Source organism: Mesoplodon bidens (assembly GCF_964165515.1).
Source record: "Mesoplodon bidens genome assembly, chromosome: 1".
NCBI lineage: Eukaryota > Metazoa > Chordata > Mammalia > Artiodactyla > Ziphiidae > Mesoplodon > Mesoplodon bidens.
Window position 1 is genome coordinate 136471546 of NC_138176.1, and position 24404 is coordinate 136495949.

The 24404-nt window shown below is 36.2% G+C and overlaps 1 protein-coding gene across 8 annotated transcripts in view; it reads right to left on the reverse strand.

The window, feature by feature from the left end:
* Positions 1-24404, reverse strand: part of CEP135 (centrosomal protein 135) — an 86940-nt gene that overhangs the window by 47832 nt on the left and 14704 nt on the right. For all 8 annotated transcript variants that reach the window (XM_081224035.1, XM_081224033.1, XM_081224037.1 and 5 more), the window contains exons 7-13: positions 17849-17977; positions 15718-15933; positions 13013-13078; positions 10355-10493; positions 6921-7144; positions 3203-3355; positions 2148-2300 (exon numbers count right to left, since the gene is read on the reverse strand). In XM_081224035.1, coding sequence (XP_081080161.1) covers positions 2148-2300; positions 3203-3355; positions 6921-7144; positions 10355-10493; positions 13013-13078; positions 15718-15933; positions 17849-17977 — 1080 coding nt within the window. The remainder of the gene's footprint in view (positions 1-2147; positions 2301-3202; positions 3356-6920; positions 7145-10354; positions 10494-13012; positions 13079-15717; positions 15934-17848; positions 17978-24404) is intronic.

Genomic DNA, 24404 nt, shown 5'->3' on the forward strand with positions numbered 1-24404 from the left:
TTTCAGGGAAAGAGGACTCAGTGCCTGGGTTCAACAACTGGGTAGATAGATAGTGGAACAACAGGAAACTACTAGAGAAGACTTAAAGACTGAGAGGATTAGTTCAGTTTTTATGTAAAAGACCTATTGTAAACACATAAATCCTGGCTCTTGTAATCCAGAAAGATTCTGGTCATATGAATGTCACTTTTTCTGAGTTTTTGGTACAAGTGCATTTTTTTAATCCTGTTTTTACATTCCTTAGTCATTTCAATGATATGGAAAAGGCTAAACCAGTAGCTTCTAGTAAAAGTTGCCATATTGCACACAAGTTTTCCATTTGGTAATTTTAACAATTATTTTTATAAAAAAAGTACTTTCTGGAAGGCAATATTCTAAAGGATCCCAATGAAAAGTATTTTGTAGGGGTAAAACTTTAACTGAAAATTTATGACATAAAGACTACCCTTATAATACTTAAATGTTTTTATTCTTAATCCTAGTGACTAATTTCTAAGAATTAATTCAATAATATTTATTGGAAGTAAACTATGGACTCTGTAATAGTAATAGTTAATATTGAGTTCTTATAATGTACTGAGCAGTATTAAGTGCTTTATGTATATTAAAATTTTGGGGGAGATTACGAAATATAAAATACTGCCCCTAGATATTATACCAAAAGCACAAGCAATAAAAGAAAAAATAGATAAATTGGACTTCATCAAAATTAAAAACTATCTGTACTTCAAAGGACAATACTAAGAAAATGAAAAGACAACCCACTGAATGGGGGAAAGTATTTGCAAATCATATATCTGATAAGGGGGCTGTATTGAGAATATATTGATATAAAGTATTCTTACAATTCAATAATAATGAGACAACCCCATTTAAAAATGGGCAAAGGATCTGAATAGACACTAAAGAAGATATACAAGTGACCAAATAAGCACTGAAAATAAGCACATTAGCTAACAGAGAAATGCAAATGAAAACCACAATGGATACTACTTCACACCCACCAGCATGATGATAATAAAAAAGATAGTAACAAGTATTGGTGAGGATGTAGAGAAATTAGAACTCTTGTACACTGTTGGTGGGAATATAAATGGTAAAGCCACTTTGGAAAACAGCTTGGCAGTTGCTCAGATGGTTAGTTATAGTTATCATATAAATCTAGGTATATGTCCAAGATAAATGAAAACATATATCCACACAAAAAGTTGTATACAAATGTTCATAGCACCATTATTCGTAACAGCCAAAAAGTAGAAACCACCCCAATGATAAATAAAATATTTTCTATCCATAAAATGGAATATTATTCCACAATAAAAAGGAATAAAGTACATAATGGATGAACCTTGAAAACATAATGCTAAGCTACGGAAGCCAGACATAAAGAAACACATACTGAATGATTCAATTTATATGAAATGTCCAGAGTAGGTAAATCTAGAGATAGAAAGTAGATTAGTGGTTGTCTAGGCCTGAGGAGGCTGGGGAAAATTAAGAGTGGCTGCTATTGGGTACAGGGTTTCTTTTCGAGGTAATGAAAATCCTCTAAAATTGACTGTGGTGATGGTTGAACAAGGCTGTGAATATACTAAAACCAAAGAATTGTACACTTTAAATAGGTGAATTATATAGTAAAGTGAATATCTCAATGAAGTTGTTTTGCAAAAAAAGATAATGCCCCTCCACATGAAGGACTTCCTATTGAGATCAGAGGTTGGTTCTTTTCTATAAAGAACCAGAGGATAAATATTTCAGGCTTTGTGGACCATACAGTTTTTGTTGCAGTTACTCAACTCTGCCACTGCAGCACAAAAAAAGCTACACAAAACACATAAACGAATGAGTATTCCAATGAGTATTCCAATTAATGAGTATTATCAACGATGAAATCTGAGTTTCATAATTTTCATGTCTCATGAAATATTTTTCTTTTGATATTTTTTCAACGATTTTAAAATGTAAAAACCATTCTTAGCACACGGGCTATACAAAAACACAGCGTTCTGGATTTGGCTCATGTGCCATTGTTTGCCAACCCCTGATCTAGATTCAAAATAGTCATGTCACAGGAAAACATATAAAAAGACCTCCCCTTTTCTCAATAAATTATCTTTTAAAAATTAGTCAATTAAGTCAATACGTACTTTTAACTTTTCTTTTAAAGCTTCTTTTTCTGCCATAATCCTTCTTAAGTCAGATAATGCAAGCTCTTTTTCCTTTTCCATAAGACTAACAGTATTATGGGAGACTGTGGTTTGGGTAGATTCTTGTCTGAGTGCAGATAATTCTTCCTGAGCCTTAATGTATTAAAGATATAAATTAAAAAACATCGGACATGCTCCCAGTTAAAAAAAGGCAAACTAAACGTATGCTACTTTTGCTCTCTTCCCAAATGCCACCAAAATGAGAGTAAAAGGATTAATGTCATAATAGTAATAATAAAAACAAAGGACAAGGAGATTGAGGGAAGTGCCAGCCACAAAATTTGGGAAACCAAATAGCAGATGGACAACTAGTAATAAACTAAGCAGTCCCAAGAAAGCAGACATCTAAGCCAACAGTGGGAAAAGCCCAGAAGTGGACCAATTTGTACTGCAGAATCCCAAAAAAGCACCAGAAGTGAAAACGGCTTTTTCAACTTGGCCTCTTAACCCGTATGTCCTTCTCTCACTCTCAAAATAGCAATAGGATTTCATGGGAGATTGGTATGGGAACAAATTTTGGTGATAAACACCATGCTTTGCTCAGACTCACCTTGCCCTCTAACAACTGAGGCTTTATAATTAGCCCAAACTGTATTGAATCTCCCCTCCCTATCCCTAGAGGCTAAGTCCTTAATATCCAATTAGTGAGTGCTACCCACTGTTTCATAGACATATCCCAACATGTCTGAATCCGAAGGATACACTTGGCTCAGAGTCAAGCTGAGACCCATTCAGTAGTTTTAGAAATAGGGAATTATCCCTAATTGACCGGACCCATAGATAAGCTAGAAAAGAGGAAGAATAAATATGAAAAAGCAATAGAAATCTCTGCTTTGGGAACAGGATGATAGCAGAAACTATTACTTATTAATTCTAACTCTGAAGGAAAATCACTAAGGTCCATATATTACAGTAATTTAAAGGATATATATTGGTACCATTACAGTTAACTGGTGCTATATAATCTGTTGGCTTAATTATAATCAATATCTTACTTCATTATATAAGACACTTAGTTTATCTCTTTCTGCTGTCAATAATTTAACATTGGACTGTATATCCTCCATATGTTTTTCAAATCTTTCTAGCATATGCTGAAGTTCATCTCTTTCTCTTGTGATCAGATGAATTTCTGAGTTGTAATCACCCTGAAACATAATTCAAAAACAGAAGTTATCATTTGTTATAATTATCACCATTTGGTTGCCACAAGGATGCTGATGATGAGACTGACTGAAAGATGCTAACAGACAAAAAGAACACAACTTCCTTTAATGTAATTAAGGAACACAATTTTTAATCTATAAGGAGAGAAGGAGAGAGAGTGCTGGAGCACTGGGGCAAATTTCCTGGCCTTCAAGTTCCCAGCAAGGGACCCAGTTGCCACTGATACTACTTGATCAGATTCCATGAGATGTTTCAACTGTCATTCTCCCCGAATTGTTTATACTGGTGGTAACTAAAGTATAATCCCCAGAGCAGAAGCATGTAGCATCTGGGAACTTGTTAGGCATGCAAGTTTTGGGGCCCACCCCAGACCTACTCAATCAGAAACTTGGGGACAGGGCCCAGTAACTGGTTTATCAAGCCCTCCAGGTGATTCTGATTCATACTGATTGTTGGGAATCCCTAGTTTATAACCCTCTCCAGGGGAGGAATTAAGAGTGTATGTGTATAGCTGCTCATCCAGTACAAGTAACTGTACAGCCTAGCACATTCCTCAGTGTCTTCTGTGACTGAATGGTTAAACAAGCCAAATCAAGGCATAATGGATGAGATTAGCTATATGGACACAAAGGACAAGATGTATTATAGGACAAAAGCAATCAGGGTGAGGACTTAATCAACGTTTAAATAACGATAAAAGAAAATCTGTAACTTAACAGTATCTAAATAAAAATATCTTACAGAAAGGAGGTGGGCTGCCTATGTTTTAGAAAAGGAGAGCTCAACGAATAAGGATTTGACAATCTTTTTCATTACTGTCTAGATCTCAGCTTAAACGTCACTTTCTCTAAGGAGTCCTTCAGGATTCTCCAACCTAATTCAGATCTCCCTCAATGTACTTTCATAGCATTCTGAATCTTTCCTGTATTCTTTCCTCATTAACACTATACATGAGATTATAAAGTTATTTACATGATTGGGTGTCTAACGTGTCTTTACCACTAAAATGTAAGCTCTATCAGGGACACAGTAGGTATCTGGTCTTACCACATCTTCAGCACCTAGCATGGTACCCAGTAAAATGAATGAATTCCCTACTTTTCCAAATATATCTTGTATGTAGGTATTTATATTTGTGTTAATAATTCCCTTTTACCACTCCATTGTTCCTAACACACACACACACATGCACACACACAATGCTAAAGACTGTGAGGATAGGAAATAGGTCTTCTTTATCTCACATTCTGGGTGTCTCATTCATAGTACATTCTCAGTATATGTCTACTGAACTGAACCTAACTTTCTACCTAGACCTGATGTGCTTTGAACCAGCAAATAATAAGGAAATGAAACATTTACGAGGAACTAGGTGTTATGCTGAACCCTTCTACAAATTATCTCATGTAACCTTCACAAGAGGCTGTAGTTACTTTCCTCACTTTGCAAATGAGGAAACGTGAAGTTAGGTAACTTGTCTAAGGTCATAAAGCCAGTGTGCAGAGTTGAAACTTCTATCAGGTTTCCAACTCCAAAGCACTTTCCGCTACACTATACTCAAAACTCACATTTGGAACCCTAGTGAGTACAACGTGAAAGAGGACAGTGCCGTCCCTACACAGACAACAGAGAATCAATGGGTGTACTGTTGACAAAAATCATTGATATTAAAAATGTCAATATTTTTCTGAGTTGCTGCAATCCCAAGAAACTCTGCCTAACAATTTGCCATAAAGCAGGGGTTGAAAACTCACAGCCTGTACCTAATTCAGCTTTAGAGAGGTCTTTGTTGTCTGCCAACAAGTGTTTCTAAACACGTTTAAAATACCCAATTTTAGGTGGGAATTTACTCTAGTTCCCAGCACTCACAACTGTCTTACACTCCATCTATTTCACTCATGTACATCACCTATTATTCCCTACCATGCCTGAAATTTATTACTGGGACTTTAAAATGCTATCAATGTCCCAACTTTCTAAACTTTGGGAAGTGAATTCTTTATCTACGTCAGGTAACATTAGAATATTTCAAGAAGTAAATAAGTTGAAGGGGGGGGAAGTCTCTCCTAATTTCACCAGTACCTTACCGGTATATCTCAATTTGTCTTTCAATTATGAATTCACACCAAGCAAACAAATCTAATATTTAAAAGCATTGAGGTACTTATCTACTCAGTTCTATTTAATAAATACTTGATTAAACTCATCAACCATCTTGTAGAAGATTGTCTGACACAATGAAGGTGATCAGTGATTTTTCCTGATCCCTAGGTATATATGGAGCTTGAAAAACAACTCAGTACACATAAATTCACTTGCACTGCATTTTCCACCAATTCATTGTGCTTGTAACAGATAACATAGCATAGTGTTTAAACTAAACTTTGTAAATCAAATTCAGCCACTAGCCAATTAGGTTAAAAAACAGTCTAATCAGAAAATGACTCAAGACCATTTGACAATGGACAGAGATCTTCAGGAAAAAGATGACATAATTGGTTAATAGAGCCAAGTCTGAAATCAAATGTTCTGAGTTTTAATGATTTTACTCCCAACTTCCCCTAATTTTATCTAGTGTGTACACAATGTTAGGGTCACATAAGCCTCCAGGACTCCTATAGCTCCAAAGCTTAAAATAAAGAAAAATCTAAAGAACCCAAATGGTATTCATAAAATGTTGAAAATAATTAAGACCTAAAATAGAGACACATTTTTTTTTTTTTTTTTTTTTTTTTTTTTTACGGTACATGGGTCTCTCACTGTTGTGGCCTCTCCCGTTGCGGAGCACAGGCTCCGGACATGCAGGCTCAGCGGCCACGGCTCACGGGCCCAGCTGCTCTGCAGCATGTGGGATCTTCCCGGACTGGGGCACGAACCCGCGTCCCCTGCATCGGCAGGCGGACTCTCAACCACTGCGCCACCCGGGAAGGCCCGAGACACATGCTTTTAATCTCTTATAAATCATGGTTAACTTTAAGTAATATATGTCTTTAGACCACCGAGTTGTAAATGTGATTGTAGTGGACAAATGGGATGATCTGTCCAGCACTCACTGACATTTTGTACCTTCCCCTGTTGCATAGTTATCATGGAAGATGACTGGTCTGTACAATGTGGCCTGGCTTTCTGACTGGTCCAAGGCTGGGAATGGCATGAAGCCATATAAACAAAGCCACTCCGCTTCAAGAGACAAAATGCATCTGATACAGAAAGTAAAGGATAGAAAGAGAGGAAATGTCCAATAGCATGAGTTCCTGGTTCCAGTTTCTGGAAGCTCAGGTGCCCCTGCACTCCTCCCATATATATAATGAGCTATTCAATCTTTCCTTAATTTCCAGGAGTCAGTATGCTTTGCTTTGTTCTTCAGTAGTTTTCCTAATTAATGCAGTGTTCCTAAAGTACAGGTCATGGAAGAAAACAAAAATCAAAATCAAGAAAGACTTCTTAAAAGCAAGTAGAATAACGTTACATTTAATACAATAATAAACCATAAAAGTTTGCTCATACTTTCTTGCCTTATCAATTACTCTCATAAAGAGATATTACCTTTTCTAGTGTCTTAAATACTGGAATTTTTACACATGTAGAATGACTTCGAGAGCAAGATCTTCGCTGTATTAAATGCTGGAGTCTTTCTAGCTCTTTCTTATAAAAATCTCGTTCATCTTCTATACCTTTCAGAAACGTATCTAAACGAGAAGGTGACTTGTCTTGTCGTTTTATTCCATGTTCTAGCCTCATCCTCTCAACTTCCAAAGTAAGTTCTCTTTCTGCAAATTAAAGTATAACATATTAAAACAATGTTGTATATAAAATGTATAATCAGCCAAATAAATTATATCAATAACTTTTACAATGTAAGTTACTAAAAATCATTAGCTATTTCGTATATCACCTATAACTGCCAGATATCAAAGAGGTAAATGCTGAAAGGAGAAGAGGAAAAAAACAAAAGCAAAAATTAAAAGTTTAAATAAAATCCAGTAAGTCGAAGTCCTCTGCTTTTGTCATATACAAGGATAGGTACTATTTAGTACTACACAGTGAAGCAGTAAATCACCACATGGTACATTCTGATGACCTGAAAATGCACTAAAAGAAAATTTACCTGTAAACAATTGATCATAATGTGGGCAATTTTACCATTAAGCTTGAATTTAATATAGTATATACACAAAGAGGTCAAAACAACTAGTCTTTCTTCAAATAAACACAATTATTAACTTTTACCATAGAAATCACCTTTTCAGGAGTCAAAAGTAGCCTAATACTGGCAATTTCATACAGTTCAATTTAACTGATATTCTTTACAACTCTAAAGCATGAAATGATTTTCAAGACATATTCTGATTCACTTTGCACTTCACTTTCTTTCATTCACTCCACAGATAATTATTGAGTATTTACTATATGCCCAGCATGAGCTAAGGATACAAGTATGAAAAACATAGCCAAGGTCAAATAATTATTCTAGTTGTAGTAGGACAAGAGCTACAAAAGAACAGCATGCAATGCAATCTGGAGGATGAATAGGGGAATTCATTCTGAAGAGTGACCAGAGAGGTAAGAAAGTATGAGAGTGGAAGGAACAGGCAAATGTGTTAAATGCTAAGTCAAATAAATTGATGAATGGAAAAGTGTCCACTGCATTTAGCATAATGGAGGTGAGTGGTGACCTTAACAAGCTGTTTTATTGGTGACGTGAGGACAGAGCCAACTGGAGTGGACTGAGGTGCTAAAGGGTAGTTGGTGATCAAGCAGAAAAGTATAGATGACTTTTTAAGACATTAAGGCTATGATGAGAAGGAAAGAGTGGCTGGATAGGAATGGGTACAATTTTTGCTTTTAGAATGGGAGAAGGGTAAGCATGTTTGAATACCAATGGGAAAAAACAGTACAAAGGCTAAGGTTAGGAAAGGAGATAATTAATATGAAAGTGTTTTAAAATTAGAGAGAATGGGATCTAGAGAACAGATGGAGGCAGTGGCCTTTCATAAGAGGTACAAGTAACAGGAGGGAAGATAAAGATGGACAGATTCAAGATCTGTGGACAGGAAACCAACGGAATGCCTCCCTGACGGCTTCCATTTTCTTAGGGGAAGCCAAAGGTTAAGATCATCCTCTTAGAATGGGTTTACTGAGAATGAAAAACACTTGAAAATGTTCCCTGTAGAGACTGGGCAACTAAGCAGTAAGAAGTATAGAGTAACAGCCATAAAAAGAAACGAAACTGAGCTATTTGTAATGAGGTGGATAGACCTAGAGTCTGTCATACAAAGTGAAGTAAGTCAGAAAGAGAAAGACAAATACCGTATGCTAACACATATATATGGAATTTAAGAAAAAAAATGTCATGAAGAACCAAGGGGTAAAACAGGAATAAAGACACAGACCTACTTGAGAATGGACTTGAGGATATGGGGAGGGGGAAGGGTAAGCTGTGACAAAGCGAAAGAGAGGCATGGACATATATACACTACCAAACGTAAGGTAGATAGATAGTGGGAAGCAGCCGCAGAGCACAGGGAGATCAGCTCGGTGCTTTGTGACCGCCTGGAGGGGTGGGATAGGGAGGGTGGGAGGGAGGGAGACGCAAGAGGGAAGGGATGGGGCAACAGATGTATATGTATGACTGATTCACTTTGTTATAAAGCAGAAACTAATTTTAAAAAAAAAGAATTACACAAATAAATCTGTTAAAAAAAAAAAAAGAAGTATAGAGTAAGATTTCCATACATCACTGAGGGGTGGGTGCTGTGGTTTGGGACCATACAAGTTACGGTGCCGTCGATACTGTCGGGTGCACACGCAAGGACTGCTTGGCTGCTAGTGTGTGAGTGCTTTGGTTGATCCATGGCTAGGTTTTGGGCAGGGGGATGTATTCAAAACACAAAGGAATGAGGGAGTTTCAGGTATTTGAAAAATTACACTGAAATGGCAGGATAGAGCTAGCATGAAAGGAAGTAAATTGCAAACTTTTATATGTAGGTCTAAGCACTTTAATAATATATTAACCCATTTAATCCTCACAACAACCTTTTGGGTTAGGTGCCATCATTAACCACATAGATATGGAAACTGAAGCACTGCTAAGTAACATGCTCAAGTCATACAGCTGGTAAGTAGAGAAGGTCAGACAGATTATCCACATGAATGCTGAAGAGCCTAGGATATTGCTGCTTCTTAAAATAGCACACTGGCTTTCTTTCACTACATGGAGTTTGATGGCACCAGGCTTCCACACGTGCCATCCCCTCTGCCTGGAAAATTGCCCCAGATCTTCATATGGCTGGTGTCCTGTCACTAAGCCCTTGGATCAGTCGATCTCTAGCATACCCTCCCATTGTACTTGAAAACCCTTATCACCTAAAACTAACTTCTTCACTTATGTGCTACTAGTTTGTCTCCCTAACTAGATTAAAGCCGCCACAAGAGCAGGGGCCTTTGTGTATCTCGTTTACCATTATGTACCCTGGCACCAAAACCGGTTCATAAACACTTGTCAAATGAATGAATGAACAAATGAATGAATTCTTACAAGTTCCTTAAACCAACTCATTTAGGATGGGGTACCTGGCAGAAAGCCTATTTCAAGTGTGTGTGTGTGTACTTTAAGGTGATAAAACTGCATTTACTTAAAAAGATTCTATACTTCAATTTTCCACTATTTCAGAATGGTCTTCCACGTAGTCTTAATTAATTCTCTTACTGCATGCCTCAAAGAAGGATATATGTACATTGAAAAATATTCAAATGGGGTTCCCTGTACCAATTAGTCAGAATGTAAAAGGCCCCCTGTAAGGTCCTTGAGGCAGAGAGGTTTTCTACTGTATCTCAGTGCCTACTGTGGTTTCTGATACACAGCAAGCACTCAACAAATATTTATTGAATGAATGAATGAAAGATCATCTACTACTAAAAATAATACATTAAGAAGACATCAAAATCACTTTTTAAGTTATCAACATTTTATATTTTACCTGTAACTGCGAAACTTTCAATTTTTTTGTTAAGTCTTTGCTTTTCTTGTTCAAGCTGATGAACAACAGTTTCCAGGTCTGATTTTATAAGGAGTTCATCACTCAGCCTCTCCTTTTCTTTATGACATACGTTTAATTCCTGAAAATTTTAACACTATAATTAAGATTTCTAGCAACTTTATAAATATAGCACTTAAAATAGATATTTGTAAGCACATTTATTTAAGAGTAATTCACATATCCACTTTTAGTCAGTCAAATATATATGGTTTCAATGAAAGTTAATTATCAATTGTGGCTAAAAGCAACAATAAAACCCAAATTCAACAGTGCTCCTTTCTAAAGTAGTAGAACTATTGGATTTTATTTTCTTTTAATTTGCTTAGCATACTGTGTTTTTAAAAAATGAATATGTACTTGTGCAATAAAAAATTTTTAAGTTTTTTTTATGTTTAAAGGAAAGCAGAAGTTAAGACAGTGCTCTAAGACTACCATAGGTATACATAAGTACAAAGGTTTCTCTCTCAGCCTCATCTGCACAATGAGGATAAGACCAGTACCTGGACACTGAGGATTCATCTATGAATGGATGACTCTATGAATGTGAAGCACTCTGTACAGTGTCCAGCACATGGCAAGTACTTAATAAGTGTTAGCAAATAATATCATTAGTATTTACCTTAAAAATATGTAAAATGTAGTACTAATGGAAAAAATAAGAAGGTCAGAAAGTACAGCAACATCTTGCTGTCAGGCAACAATACTGAAACTTGGTCAGAGTTCTGAGACAAGCATTATGAATCACATATAACTGTATACAGTGTGCATACAAACAGCAGTGAACAAACAGCAAAAATCCCTGTCCTCACGGAGCTTACACTGTAGTGAAAACATCAAAACATCTACTTTACATTTATTGACCTCACTGGAGAATTTAAAAATATCTATGAAACTCAAGAGTAGACAACATTTAACAGGTTTAGCTAATTCAATTATTCAATATTGAGCTGAACTGAATACCTGCAGTTGAATAAAACAGGAAGCAATTGCAATACACTGTTCATAGTGAGCATATAAAAATCAACAAGTATTTGAACACCTACTATGTGCCAGCATATCACAAATGTCTTTGTTTTTTTAATTTACCTTATGACTGCCACCAGAACATTACAGCTTGACTGTAAAAAGAGTATAAGTAATGAGAAAACTTGGAAATTAGTATTAGTCTTTTCAATATTAGTGGAAACTCATCCAATTTAACAGGCTATTAAAAAAAGTTCTTAACAATCTTTTGGATGACCACCTAGAAGTTTCTACCTGTAAGCAAGACATTCTTTCTGCCAGTTCTAGACTCTAAGACTATATGCTGTATCTAGGTTTATGCTGGGATGATTACTAGTTTTCTCATTTGAAGACCACCAGAACAAACAATATGACTAGTAAAATGGTTTGTAATGCCAAACAAAATTATTAAAAGACAACTGAGTGCTTTTAATAAAAGTCAACAAAATTTTACGAAGTAACTATCAATTTTTAGTTTAAATATTAGTAAACTGACAAGTCATGAAGTCATTTAAAGAATATAAAATTCCTAACAGGTTTTCCAAATTTAAGTGTAACTTGCTACCTATTATATATGATATTAAAGAATTCTAAAAATATAAATGAAACTAAATATATATATACAATAGAATATTACTTAGCCATAAAAAGAAGTGATGATACATGCTATGACATGCTTGAACCTTGAAAACATTGTGCTAAGTGAAAGCCAAACACAAAAGGTCACATATTATATAATTCCATTTATACAAAATATCCAGAATAGGCAAATCTATAGAAACAGAAAGCAGACCAGTGGTCGTCAGAGGCTGAGCAGAGGAAAATGAGGGGTGACTGCTAATGGATATGAAGTTTTTTCCTGGAGTGATAAAATGTTCTGGAATTAGATAGTAATGAAAAAAAACACTGCACCTCCTATCTTCCTCCTCACTCTTTTGCCCATGCCAGCCTTCCCAATGGCAAGTTAAAGACTGACCAGACAGCCCCTCAGGGAGTGGATACAAAACTGTGGAAGCAGAGTAGCAATGAAACCCCTGAGAGATGAAGATCATTTTAATACCTTAAATTACTTTCCCACATTTTCCAAGAAACCAGTTCATTCATTTGAATCTCTGATGCCTTTATCTTACTCTGCTTACACTTCAGATGGCTTTCTATTGTCCACTAGAATAAAATCCAAACATCCTGCCATGGTTTAGAATGTCTTCCATAATTTGGACAAACTATGGTTGTGCTACTTTGTGCCTATACCAAAACCGCTGAATTGTTCACTTAAAAGAGTGAATAGCATGATAGGTTAATTATATCTTAGTTAAAAAAAACATAAAAATTTTCTTGATGAAAATGCTGGCAATTCAATATAATAGCAGTCCCCAACCTTTTTGGCACCAGGGACCAGTTTCATGGAAGACCATTTTTCCACGGATGGGGGTGGGGATGGCTCAGGCGGTAATGCGCGTGATGGGGAGCTGCAGATGAAGCTCTGCTCGCCCACCACTCACCTCCTGCTGTGCGGCCCGGTTCCTAACAGGCCACGGACGGGTACCAGTCCACGGCCCGAGGGTTGGGGACCCCTGCAATATAACACCTACTTACCAGTTGAAGTTTTCCCATTGTTTCTTCAAGATTCCGCATTTCAGATAGCTTTTTTTTAATCTCTTTCTAGGAATAAAAAGCCTATTAGGTAAATACCTAAAAGTCAAGAATACTTATCACTAAGTCACAGTACAAATGAGACCAAGCCATTTTTCGAGCAGTTCATGTTCCCTCTCACCAGTGAGATCTGAGGCATTAGCCAGCCCTAGGCCTCAGTTTCAATGAGGAGGAGGCAAAGTTTAGGTTTCTCTTTAATTTCTTGGTATCTTGAATGCTTACAGGGACCTATCTGTAACATGAGAAACGAGAGGGCTACTTGAAAATCTTTTTCTATCTGTATACTTGTAGGACTTTTCTTGACCCTTGATTTTTAGGATTCATCTTGTGGCCCTGTCATTTCCGGACTTTCCTATCTTATTTGCTTTCTCACCACCTGCTACTACCAACCTGGATCCTCTATACTGCAACTGAGAGTGCTGAATGCCAAGATTAAAATATTATAACCTAATAGGAATCTTTTACTGAGCCAAGTTGTCATTCTTGATTACTGCCAATGGGACACGTGAAGCTGTGTTCAATATGTTGTATGCACAGCACAGAATATGCAAAAGGAAGTGGAAAAGGAGAGGAATGAGATATAGGAGTGCTGCAATGAAACTAAAGCCGCGAAAGTAAAATTAAAACCGCAATAATTATGTTCTTCATTTTCAAGGCTGTCTTGACTATTCTGGGTCCCTTAAGATTCCACATGAATTTTAGGATTTTTTTTCCTATTTCTGTAAAAAATACCATTGGGATTTGGAGAGGTATTACACTGAATCTGCACATTGTTTTGCGTAGTATGGACATTCAAGCAGTATACAGTCTTCCAATCCGTGAACACAGGGTATCTTTCCATTTATTTCTGTCTTAATTTCTTTCAACAGTGTTTTATAGCTGTCAGGGTACAAGTCTTTTGCCTCCTTGATTAAGTTTATCCCTAAGTACTTTCTTTTTTGATGCTATTGTAAATGGGATTATTTTCTTAATTTCCTTTTTGTATTTTAATTATTAGCATATAGAAATGCACCAGGTTTTTGTGCAATGATTTTGTATCCTGCAAGTTTGCTGAATTTATTAGTTGTTGTTTTTTTTTTTCTTTTTAATGGAATCTTTAGGGTTTTCTACACATAAGATCATCTCATCTGGAAACATAATTTTACTTCTTTCTTTTACTTTCGATGCCTTTTATTTCTTTTTCTTGCCTAATTCCTCTGGTTAGGACTGCCAGTACTATGTTGAATAGAAGTAGTGAGAATGGGCATCCTTCCCTTGCTCCTAACCTTAGAGGAAAAGTTTTCAGTCTTTTGTCACTGGGTATGATGTTAGCTGTGGGCTTTTCATAATATGGCCTTTATTATGTTGAGGTAGTTTCCTTCTATTCCCCTAATTAGTGGAGGTGATACTATAAAATTAACTCATATTATTCAACTGATGTAAAGTAGTGATCTTCAAACTAGGTTATACTCATTCCTGGGATAACATAAAGACTATCCAAGTATTATGTAAAACTATCATATATATATATATATATATATATATATATATATAAATAATATATTATTTACAATATATATTATATATATATGTATATATAGTTTTAAGGAATTAATATCTGGATTCTTAATGTGCACATACAGTCCTTCTTAAAAATTATCTACCTGAGAACTTGCTTGTGCTCTAGGTATCATGTGAGTTCTTCTTTCCCACCTCCCCTTCCACAACTGCCTTTTCCCCGCTTTTCAAAAGAAGGGCATGCATCTAATGTAATTCTATCTCTACTTATAAAAAACTTCCGAAGCACCAGACAAAAAGATAAGCTGAAATGTTGGAGCTGGCCAAAGCCTTTGATTAAGACACTATTTTCTCCCATTATATCTTACTAAGAGATGTATTTCCAATAAAATTTTACTTTTTAATTTAATAAGTATTTATCAACATTTGTACTACAGTTGTCACTTTGATCCACTGATTACTAATAATTATAATGATAACACTATTTAGAGGAAAATACTAAATACTAACACTCTGAACCTTACAGTCGCAGGACATTTTTTAAAATAAAAAATTTCAATTCATGTATTTTTTTAACTGCAGAGACATTTGATATGAGTTATTATAAAAAGATATTCAAGCGTAAAATATGTTAAAATAGGATAAAATTTTGTGAGGATTTCAAGAAGGGTCATTTGGATTATACTGGCTATATTTAAAAGAATGATATGACAGTTTTAAGAGATCAATACTTACAACTGATTAGAAATTACATCCTTTGCATCTATTTAAACTTGAAGATGAAAAATGTTAGCTATCAACTTAAAAATGTGCAAGGACATACACAGCTTCAAAAAATACCTTTAAAGGTTCATGGGCACAAAATGACCTAGAGGACAAACTTCAGAAGCCTGCTCACAATGCAGAGATAAAAGAACAGAGATGAAAATCTTGTAGGAAAAGAGGATAGAGTCTGGAGGGCTGTCTTAGGAAGAGATGTGCTTCAGAAAGACAAACAACTAGAAAAAGGGCAAGAATTTAGGGGATGTAAACAACACCTTAGAAAAACGTGAATTACAAAACAAACCAAAAGGCCCAAATAGGACATCAAAAGGTCTCAAGCTCACCATACTCTAGGAGAATTAATGAGCACCTCCACAACCTAGACACACCTTTGCTTCCTCAAGTTCTTTGTCGGCAGTCTCGAGCACTTCTTCTTTATGTCTTTCCAACTGCTGTGCTAACTGGTCTATTTCAGTTAATTCCTGGCAGAGTTTTTCATTTTTGTTACTTAAATTAACAACTTCAGTAGTTACTGTTTCCTTGGTTTCCATAAGCTCTTGTATATGCTTTTCCAGGTCTTTATTAGCTTGCTGAAGAAAGTCAACCTAAATTGAATTTGTAATTCATAAGGTATATAAATTGGAAAATTATTAAAATACTGAACTTCCAAAATATTTTAAAATACTATATTTTTTAAAAAACCAAAAGTTAAAACCCCAGCTATTTTACATTTGCAAACTTATACTGTTTCGATTTGCAAAACTGACAATGTGTGGTTTAGTAAAAATATATATCCACTGTCTTCAATTTTCGAGCATGGAAGGAAAGGATAAGTAAGAAATTTGTGGGAACTTTTTCCCAATACAGAGTTTTAAAAATATGACAAGATTATCACTACAATGATAATATTAGTCTAGAGTGCTGTCCAATATAGTAGCCACTAGCATCCACACATGGCTACTGAGCACTTAAAATGTGGCTAGTCCAAACAGAGATGTGCTATAAATGTAAAATAGAAACAGGATCCCAAAGACTTAGTACAAAAAAAAGTCAAGTGTTGCAATGATATTTGATAACATTGATTACATGTTGAAATGGTAATATTTTGGATATATTTAGGTAGATACGTTATTAAAATTAATCTCATGTTTTCTTTTTACTTTTTAAATCAGGCTACTAGGAAGTTTTAAATAACATATGTGGCTCATATCCTATTTCTACTGAACAGCACTGCTCGAGAGTTACTACTGATATTTGGGGCTTACTCTATTCTGGTTGCAGTCTAGGCAGCAGTGACATCTAAATTTCTGAAGGTCATGGAAACAACCTAAATGTCCATCAGATGAATGGATAAAGAAGTTGTGGTGTGTAAATATATATACACACACAATGGAATATTACCTAGCCATAAAAAAGAATGAAATAATGCCATTTACAGACACATGGATGGGCCTAGAGATTATCATACTAAATGAAGTAAGTCAGAAAGAGAAAGACAAATACCATAGGATACCACTTATATGTGGAATAAAAAAAATAATACAAATGAACTTATCTACTAAACAGAAACAGACTCACAGACACAGAAAACAAACTTATGGTTACCAAAGGGGTAAGGGGACGGAGGACAGATAAATCAGGAGTTTGGAATTAGCAGATACAAACTACCATATATAAAATAAAGAACAAGGTCCTGCTGTATAGCACAGGGAACTATATTCAATATCATGTAATAAAACATAATGGAAAAGAATATGAAAAAGAATAACATATAATATGTATAATTGAATCACTTTGCTGTATACCAGAAACACACACATTATAACTCAACTATACTTCAATTAAAAAACAAATAAATAAATTCCTAAAGGTCATTTGTCATGCTTCATAGAAGTCTCTTGTTCTTTCACTCTTAGGTCAAATGCATTACAAGGGAAACCACTATATAGGTAAGTGAAAACTATATGTTTAATTTTTATATTTATTTTTAAAAATCATCTTTTTTATATTATAAAAGAAATACTGTCATAAAATTTTTGAAAATGGAGAAAATCATAAAGAAGACTATCCCATCACACAAAAATAAACTTTGTTAGTGTATTTTGGAGTATTCTCTTCTAGTGTTTTCTCTCTCTGAATGCATACACACATTTTTTTTGTGTGTGTGTGTTCACCTAGTGTTTTTCTATTTTTTTATACAGCAGGTTCTTATTAGTCATCAATTCTATACACACACACATTTTTTTTAAGCAAATTGAAGGTTACATTTTACCTATGGTTTATTCTCTTCTTTTAAATATTTGTCATTATGGTGTATATATTCCTACCTCATTAAATGTTCTTTAAAAACATGATTTTTCAATAGCTGCACCCAATTTTGGATACTTTGACTCTATCAAATTTTTTCCACCATAAATAATAGCCAAGCAAACAACCCTGTCACCTTCACAAACCCATAGACCATTAAAAACACTTATGATTTTATATGCTCAGTGAAATAATTGTAATAAAAGTCATTACCTGAATATTTAAATGAGCAATAAGCTTTTCGTTGGCTTTATTTCTAGTCTCCAGAGAAAGGATATCAGGGGAACGACCCTCATCCAATGCAACCGATAGTCGTTCTATCTCTCGTTCTCTTAGTTCAATCTGAAGACATAAAGTCATGCTATTATTTTAAAAACTTGAGTTCTGAACTGAAATGATTAACACCTGACAAACATTTATTTGGATATACTTCCATTTTTCTTAGGTCCCACAATATATACAAAAGATTAACATTCATATATATACCCACACATAAATGGGATTATGAAATGCATTTATGCAGAGCAAAAATATACACAGAAAATATCAACCTAAGAATTGTCAACATAGGTTTTATAAGTATTTTTATTGAAGAGATTCTTCCTAATTTAATTTTTTTGCTTTGTTTTTTCCTCCTCTAAGAGTAGGCAATGTTTATATAAAAAGAAACTACTAACTACTGGAACTGAGTCTGAACTACTTCACTGCCTGGTGGAATAAACGTGGGATAAACAAATGAATGTAAAACACAAAGGAAAGTGATTTGCTACTGAAACTCAATATTAAAAAGGATATGAGGCTGGAGTGAATTTAATTAATTATCTATTATTTAGGAAACAACAGACTATGATTAAAAACATCACTACCAACCACAAATTCACATACAAGAATCTGGAAAAACCGGAACCTGAACCAAGATGGTGGAGTAGAATGACGTGCTCTCACTCCCTCTTGTGAGAACACAAGAATCACTACTAGCTGCTGGACAATCAGACAGGAAGACACTGGAACTCACCAAAAAAGATACCCCACATCCAAAGACAAAGGAGAAGCCACGTGAGATGGCAAGAGGGGCGCAATCACAGTAAAATCAAATCCCCTAACTGCTGGGTGGGTGACTCACAGACTGGAGAACACATACCACAGAAGTCCACCCAGGAGAGTGAAGGTTCTGAGCCCCACGTCAGGCTTCCCAACCTGGGGGTCTGGCAATGGGAGGAGGAATTCCTAGACTTACAGACTTTGAAAGCTAGTGGGATTTGACTACAGGACTTCGAAAGGACTGGGGGAAACAGAGACTCCACTCTAGGAGGGCACACACAAAGTGGTGAGTGCACTGAGACCCAGGGGAAGGAGCAGTGACCCCAGGGAAGACTGAACCAGACCTACCTGCTAGTGTTGGAGGGTCCCCTGCAGAGGCGGGGGGGGTGGCTGTGGCTCACCGAGGGGACAAGGACACTGGCAGCAGAAGTTCTGGGAAGTACTCCTTGGCATGAGCCCTCCCAGAGTCTGTCATTAGCCCCACCAAAGAGCCCACCATAGGCTCCAGTGTTGGGTTGCCTCAGGCCAAACAACCAACAGGGAGGGAACCCAGCCCCACCCAACAACATTCAAGCAGATTAAAGTTTTACTGAGCTCTGCCCACCAGAGCAACAGTCAGCTCTACCCACCACAAGTCCCTCCCATCAGGAAACCTACACAAGCCTCTTATATAGCCTCATCCACCACAGGGCAGACAGCAGAAGCAAGAAGAACTACAGTCCTGCAGCCTGTGGATCAAAAATCACATTCACATAAAGATAGACAAGATGAAAAGGCAGAGGGCTATGTACCAGATGAAGGAACAAGATAAAACCCCAGAAAAACAACTAGATGAAGTGGAGATAGGCAACCTTCCAGAAAAACAATTCAGAATAATGATAGTGAAGATGATCCAGGACCTTGGAAAAAGAATGGAGGCAAAGATTGAGAAGATACAAGAAGTGTTTAACAAAGACCTAGAAGAATTAAAGAAGAAACGAACAGAGATGAACAATACAATAACTGAAATGAAAACTACACTAGAAGAAATCAATAGCGGAATAACTGAGGCAGAAGAACAGATAAGTGATCTGGAACACAGAATGGTGGAATTCACTGTTGTGGAACAGAATAAAGAAAAGAGAATGAAAAGAAATGGAGACAGCCTAAGAGACCTCTGGGACAACAATAAACGCAACAACATTTGCATTATAGGGGTCTCAGAAGGAGAAGAGAGAGAGAAAGGACCCGAGAAAATATATGAAGAGATTATAGTCAAAAACTTCCCTAACATGGGAAAGGAAATAGCCACCCAAGTCCAGGAACTACAGCGAGTGCCACATAGAATAAACCCAAGGAGAAACACACCAAGACACATAGTACTCAAACTGGCAAAAATTAAAGACAAAGAAAAATTATTGAAAGCAGCAAGGGAAAAATGACAAATAACATACAAGGGAAATCCCATAAAGTTAACAGCTGATTTCTCCGCAGAAACTCTACAAGCAAGAAGGTAGTGGCATGATATACTTAAAATGACGAAAGGGAAGAAACTACAACCAAGATTACTCTACCCAGCAAGGATCTCATTCAGATTCGATGGAGAAATCAAAAGCTTTACAGACACACAAAAGCTAAGAGAATTCAGCACCACCAAACCAGCTCTACAACAAAAGCTAAAGGAACTTCTCTAAGTGGGAAACACAAGAGAAGAAAAGGACCTACAAAAACAAACCCAAAACAATTAAGAAAATGGTCATAGGAACATACATATCGATAATTACCTTAAACGTGAATGGATTAAATGCTCCAACCAAAAGACACAGGCTTGCTGAATGGATACAAAAACAAGACCCATATATATGCTGTCTACAAGAGATCCACTTCAGACCTAGGGACACATACAGACTGAAAGTGAGAGGATGGAAAAAGATACTCCATGCAAATGGAAATCAAAAGAAAGTTGGAGTAGCAATATTCATATCTGATAAAACAGACTTTAAAATAAAGAATGTTACAAGAGACAAGGAAGGACACTACACAATGATCAAGGGATGAATCCAAGAAGAAGATATAACAATTATAAATATATATGCACCCAACATAGGAGCACCTCGATACATAAGGCAACTACTAACAGCTATAAAAGAGGAAATCGACAGTAACACAATAATAGTGGGGGACTCTAACACCTCACTTACACCAATGGACAGATCATCCAAAATGAAAATAGATAAGGAAACAGAAGTTTTAAATGACACAATAGATCAGATAGATTTAATTGATATTTATAGGACATTCCATCTGAAAACAGCAGATTACACTTTCTTCTCAAGTGCGTATGGAACATTCTCCAGGATAGATCACATCGTGGGTCACAAATCAAGCCTCAGTAAATTTAAGAATATTGAAATCATAGCAAGCATCTTTTCTGACCACAGCGCTATGAGATTAGAAATGAATTACAGAGGAAAAAACGTAAAAAACACAAACACATGGAGGTTAAACAATACATTACTAAATAACCAAGAGATCACTGAAGAAATCAAAGAGGAAATCAAAAAATACCTAGAGACAAATGACAATGAAAACACGATGATCCAAAACCTATGGGATGCAGCAAAAGCAGTTCTAAGAGTGAAGTTTATAGCTATACGAGCCGACCTCAAGAAACAAGAAAAATCTCAAATAAACAATCTAACCTTACACCTAAAGGAACTAGAGAAAGAAGAACACACAAAACCCTAAGTTAGCAGAAGGAAAGAAATCGTAAAGATCAGAGCAGAAATAAATGAAACAGAAACAAAGAAAACAATAGCAAAGATCAATAAAGCTAAAAGCTGGTTCTTTGAGAAGATAAACAAAATTGATAAACCATTAGCCAGACTCATCAAGAAAAAGAGGCAGCGGACTCAAATCAATAAAGTTAGAAATGAAAAAGGAGAAGTTACAATAGATACTTCAGAAATACAAAGAATCCTAAGAGACTACTGCAAGCAACACTGTGCCAATAAAAGGGACAACCTGGAAGAAATGGACAAATTCTTAGAAAGGTATAACCTTCCAAGACTGAACCAGGAAGAAATAGAAAACATGAACAGACCAATCACAAGTAATGAAATGGAAACTGTGATTTAAAATCTTCCAACAAACAAAAGTCCAGGACCAGATGGCTTCACAGGTGAATTCTATAAAACATTTAGAGAAGAGCTAACACCCATCCTTCTCAAACTCTTCCAAAAAGTTGCAGAGGAAGGAACACTCCCAAACTCATTCTATGAGGCCACCATCACCCTGATACCAAAACCAGACAAAGATACAAAAAAAAAAAAAAAGAAAAGAAAATTACAGACCAATATCACTGATGAACATAGATGCAAAAATCCCCATCAAAATACTAGCAAACCGAATCCAACAACACATTGAAAGGATCATACACCATGATCAAGTGGGATTTATCCCAGGGATGCAAGGATTCTTCACTATACGCAAATCAATCAATGTGATACACCATATTAACAAATTGAAGAATAAAATCCATATGATCATCTCAATAGATGCAGAAAAAGCTTTTGAAAAAATAGAACACCCATTTATGATAAAAACTCCCCAGAAAGTGGGCACAGAGGGAACCTACCTCAAGATAATAAAGGCCATACATGACAAACCCACAGCAAACATCATTCTCAATGGTGAAAAACTGAGAGCATTTCCTCTAATATCAGGTACAAGACAAGGATGTCCACTCTCACCACTATTATTCAACATAGTTTTGGAAGTCCTAGCCACGGCAATCAGAGAAGAAAAAGAAATAAAAGGAATACATATTGGAAAAGAAGAAGTAAAACTGTCACTGTTTGCAGATGACATGATACTATACACAGAGAATCCTAAAAATGTCACCAGAAAACTACTAGAGCTAATCAATGAATTTGGTGAAGTTGCAGGATACAAAATTAATGCACAGAAATCTCTTGCATTCCTATACACTAATGATGAAAAATCTGAAAGAGAAATTAAGGAAACACTCCATTTACCACTGCAACGAAAAGAATAAAATACCTAGGAATAAACCTACCTAGGGAGACAAAAGACCTGTATGCAGAAAAGTATAAGACACTGATGAAAGAAATTAAAGATGATACCAACAGATGGAGAGATATACCATGTTCTTGGATTGGAAGAATCAATATTGTGAAAATGACTATACTACTGAAAGCAATCTACAGACTCAATGCAATCCCTATCAAATTACCAATGGCATTTTTTACAGAACTAGAACGAACAATCTTAAAATTTGTATTGAGACGCAAAAGACCCCGAATAGCCAATGCAGTATTGAGGGAAAAAAACGGAGCTGCAGGAATCAGAGTCCCTGACTTCAGACTATACTACAAAGCTACAGTAATCAAGACAATATGTTCCTGACACAAAAACAGAAGCATAGATCAATGGAACAAGATAGAAAGCCCAGAGGTAAACTCATGCACCTATGGTCAACTAATCTATGACAAAGGAGGCAAGGATATACAATGGAGAAAAGACAGTCTCTGCAATAAGTGGTGCTGGGAAAACTGGACAGCTACATGTAAAATAATGAAATTAGAACATTCCTTAACACCATACACAAAAATAAACTCCAAATGTTTAATGTAAATTAAACGTAAATGTAAGAGCAGACACTATAAAAGTCTTAGAGGAAAACATAGGAAGAACACTCTGACATAAATCACAGCAAGATCTTTTTTGATCCACCTCCTAGAGTAATGGAAATAAAAACAAAAATAAACAAATGGGACCTAATGAAACTTCAAAGCTTTTGCACAGCAAAGGAACCCATAAACAAGAAAAGACAACCCTCAGAATGGGAGAAAATATTTGCAAACGAATCAACAGACAAAGGATTAATCTCCAAAATATATAAACAGCTCATGCAGCTCAATATTAAATAAACAAACAACCCAATCCAAAAATGGGCAGAAGACCTAAATAGACAGTTCTCCAAAGAAGACATACAGATGGCCAAGAAGCACATGAAAAGCTGTTCAACATCACTGATTATTAGAGAAATGCAAATCAAAACTACAATGAGGTATCACCTCACACCAGTTAGAATGGGCATCATCAGAAAATCTACAAACAACAAATGCTGGAGAGGGTGTGGAGAAAAGGGAACCCTCTTGCACTGCTGGTGGGAATGTAAACTGATACAGCCACTATGGAGAACAGTATGGAGGTTCCTTAAAAAACTAAAAATAGAACTACCATATGACCCAGCAATCCCACTACTGGGCATATACCGAGGAAACCATAATTCAAAAAGACACCCCAATGTTCATTGCAGCACTATTTACAATAGCCAGGTCATGGAAGCAACCTAAATGCCCATCGACAATGAATGGATAAAGAAGTTGTGAGGGGCTTCCCTGGTGGCGCAGTGGTTGAGAATCTACCTGCCAATGCAGGGGACACGGGTTTGAGCCCTGGTCTGGGAAGATCCCACATGCCGCGGAGCAACTAAGCCCGTGAGCCACAACTACTGAGCCTGCGCATCTGGAGCCTGTGCTCCGCAACAAGAGAGGCCGCGACAATGAGAGGCCCGCGCACCGCGATGAAGAGTGGCCCCCGCTCGCTGCAACTGGAGAAAGCCCTCGCACAGAGACGAAGACCCAACACAGCCAAAAATAAATAAATAAATTTAAAAAAAAAAAAAAGAAGTTGTGGAATATATATACAATGGAATATTACT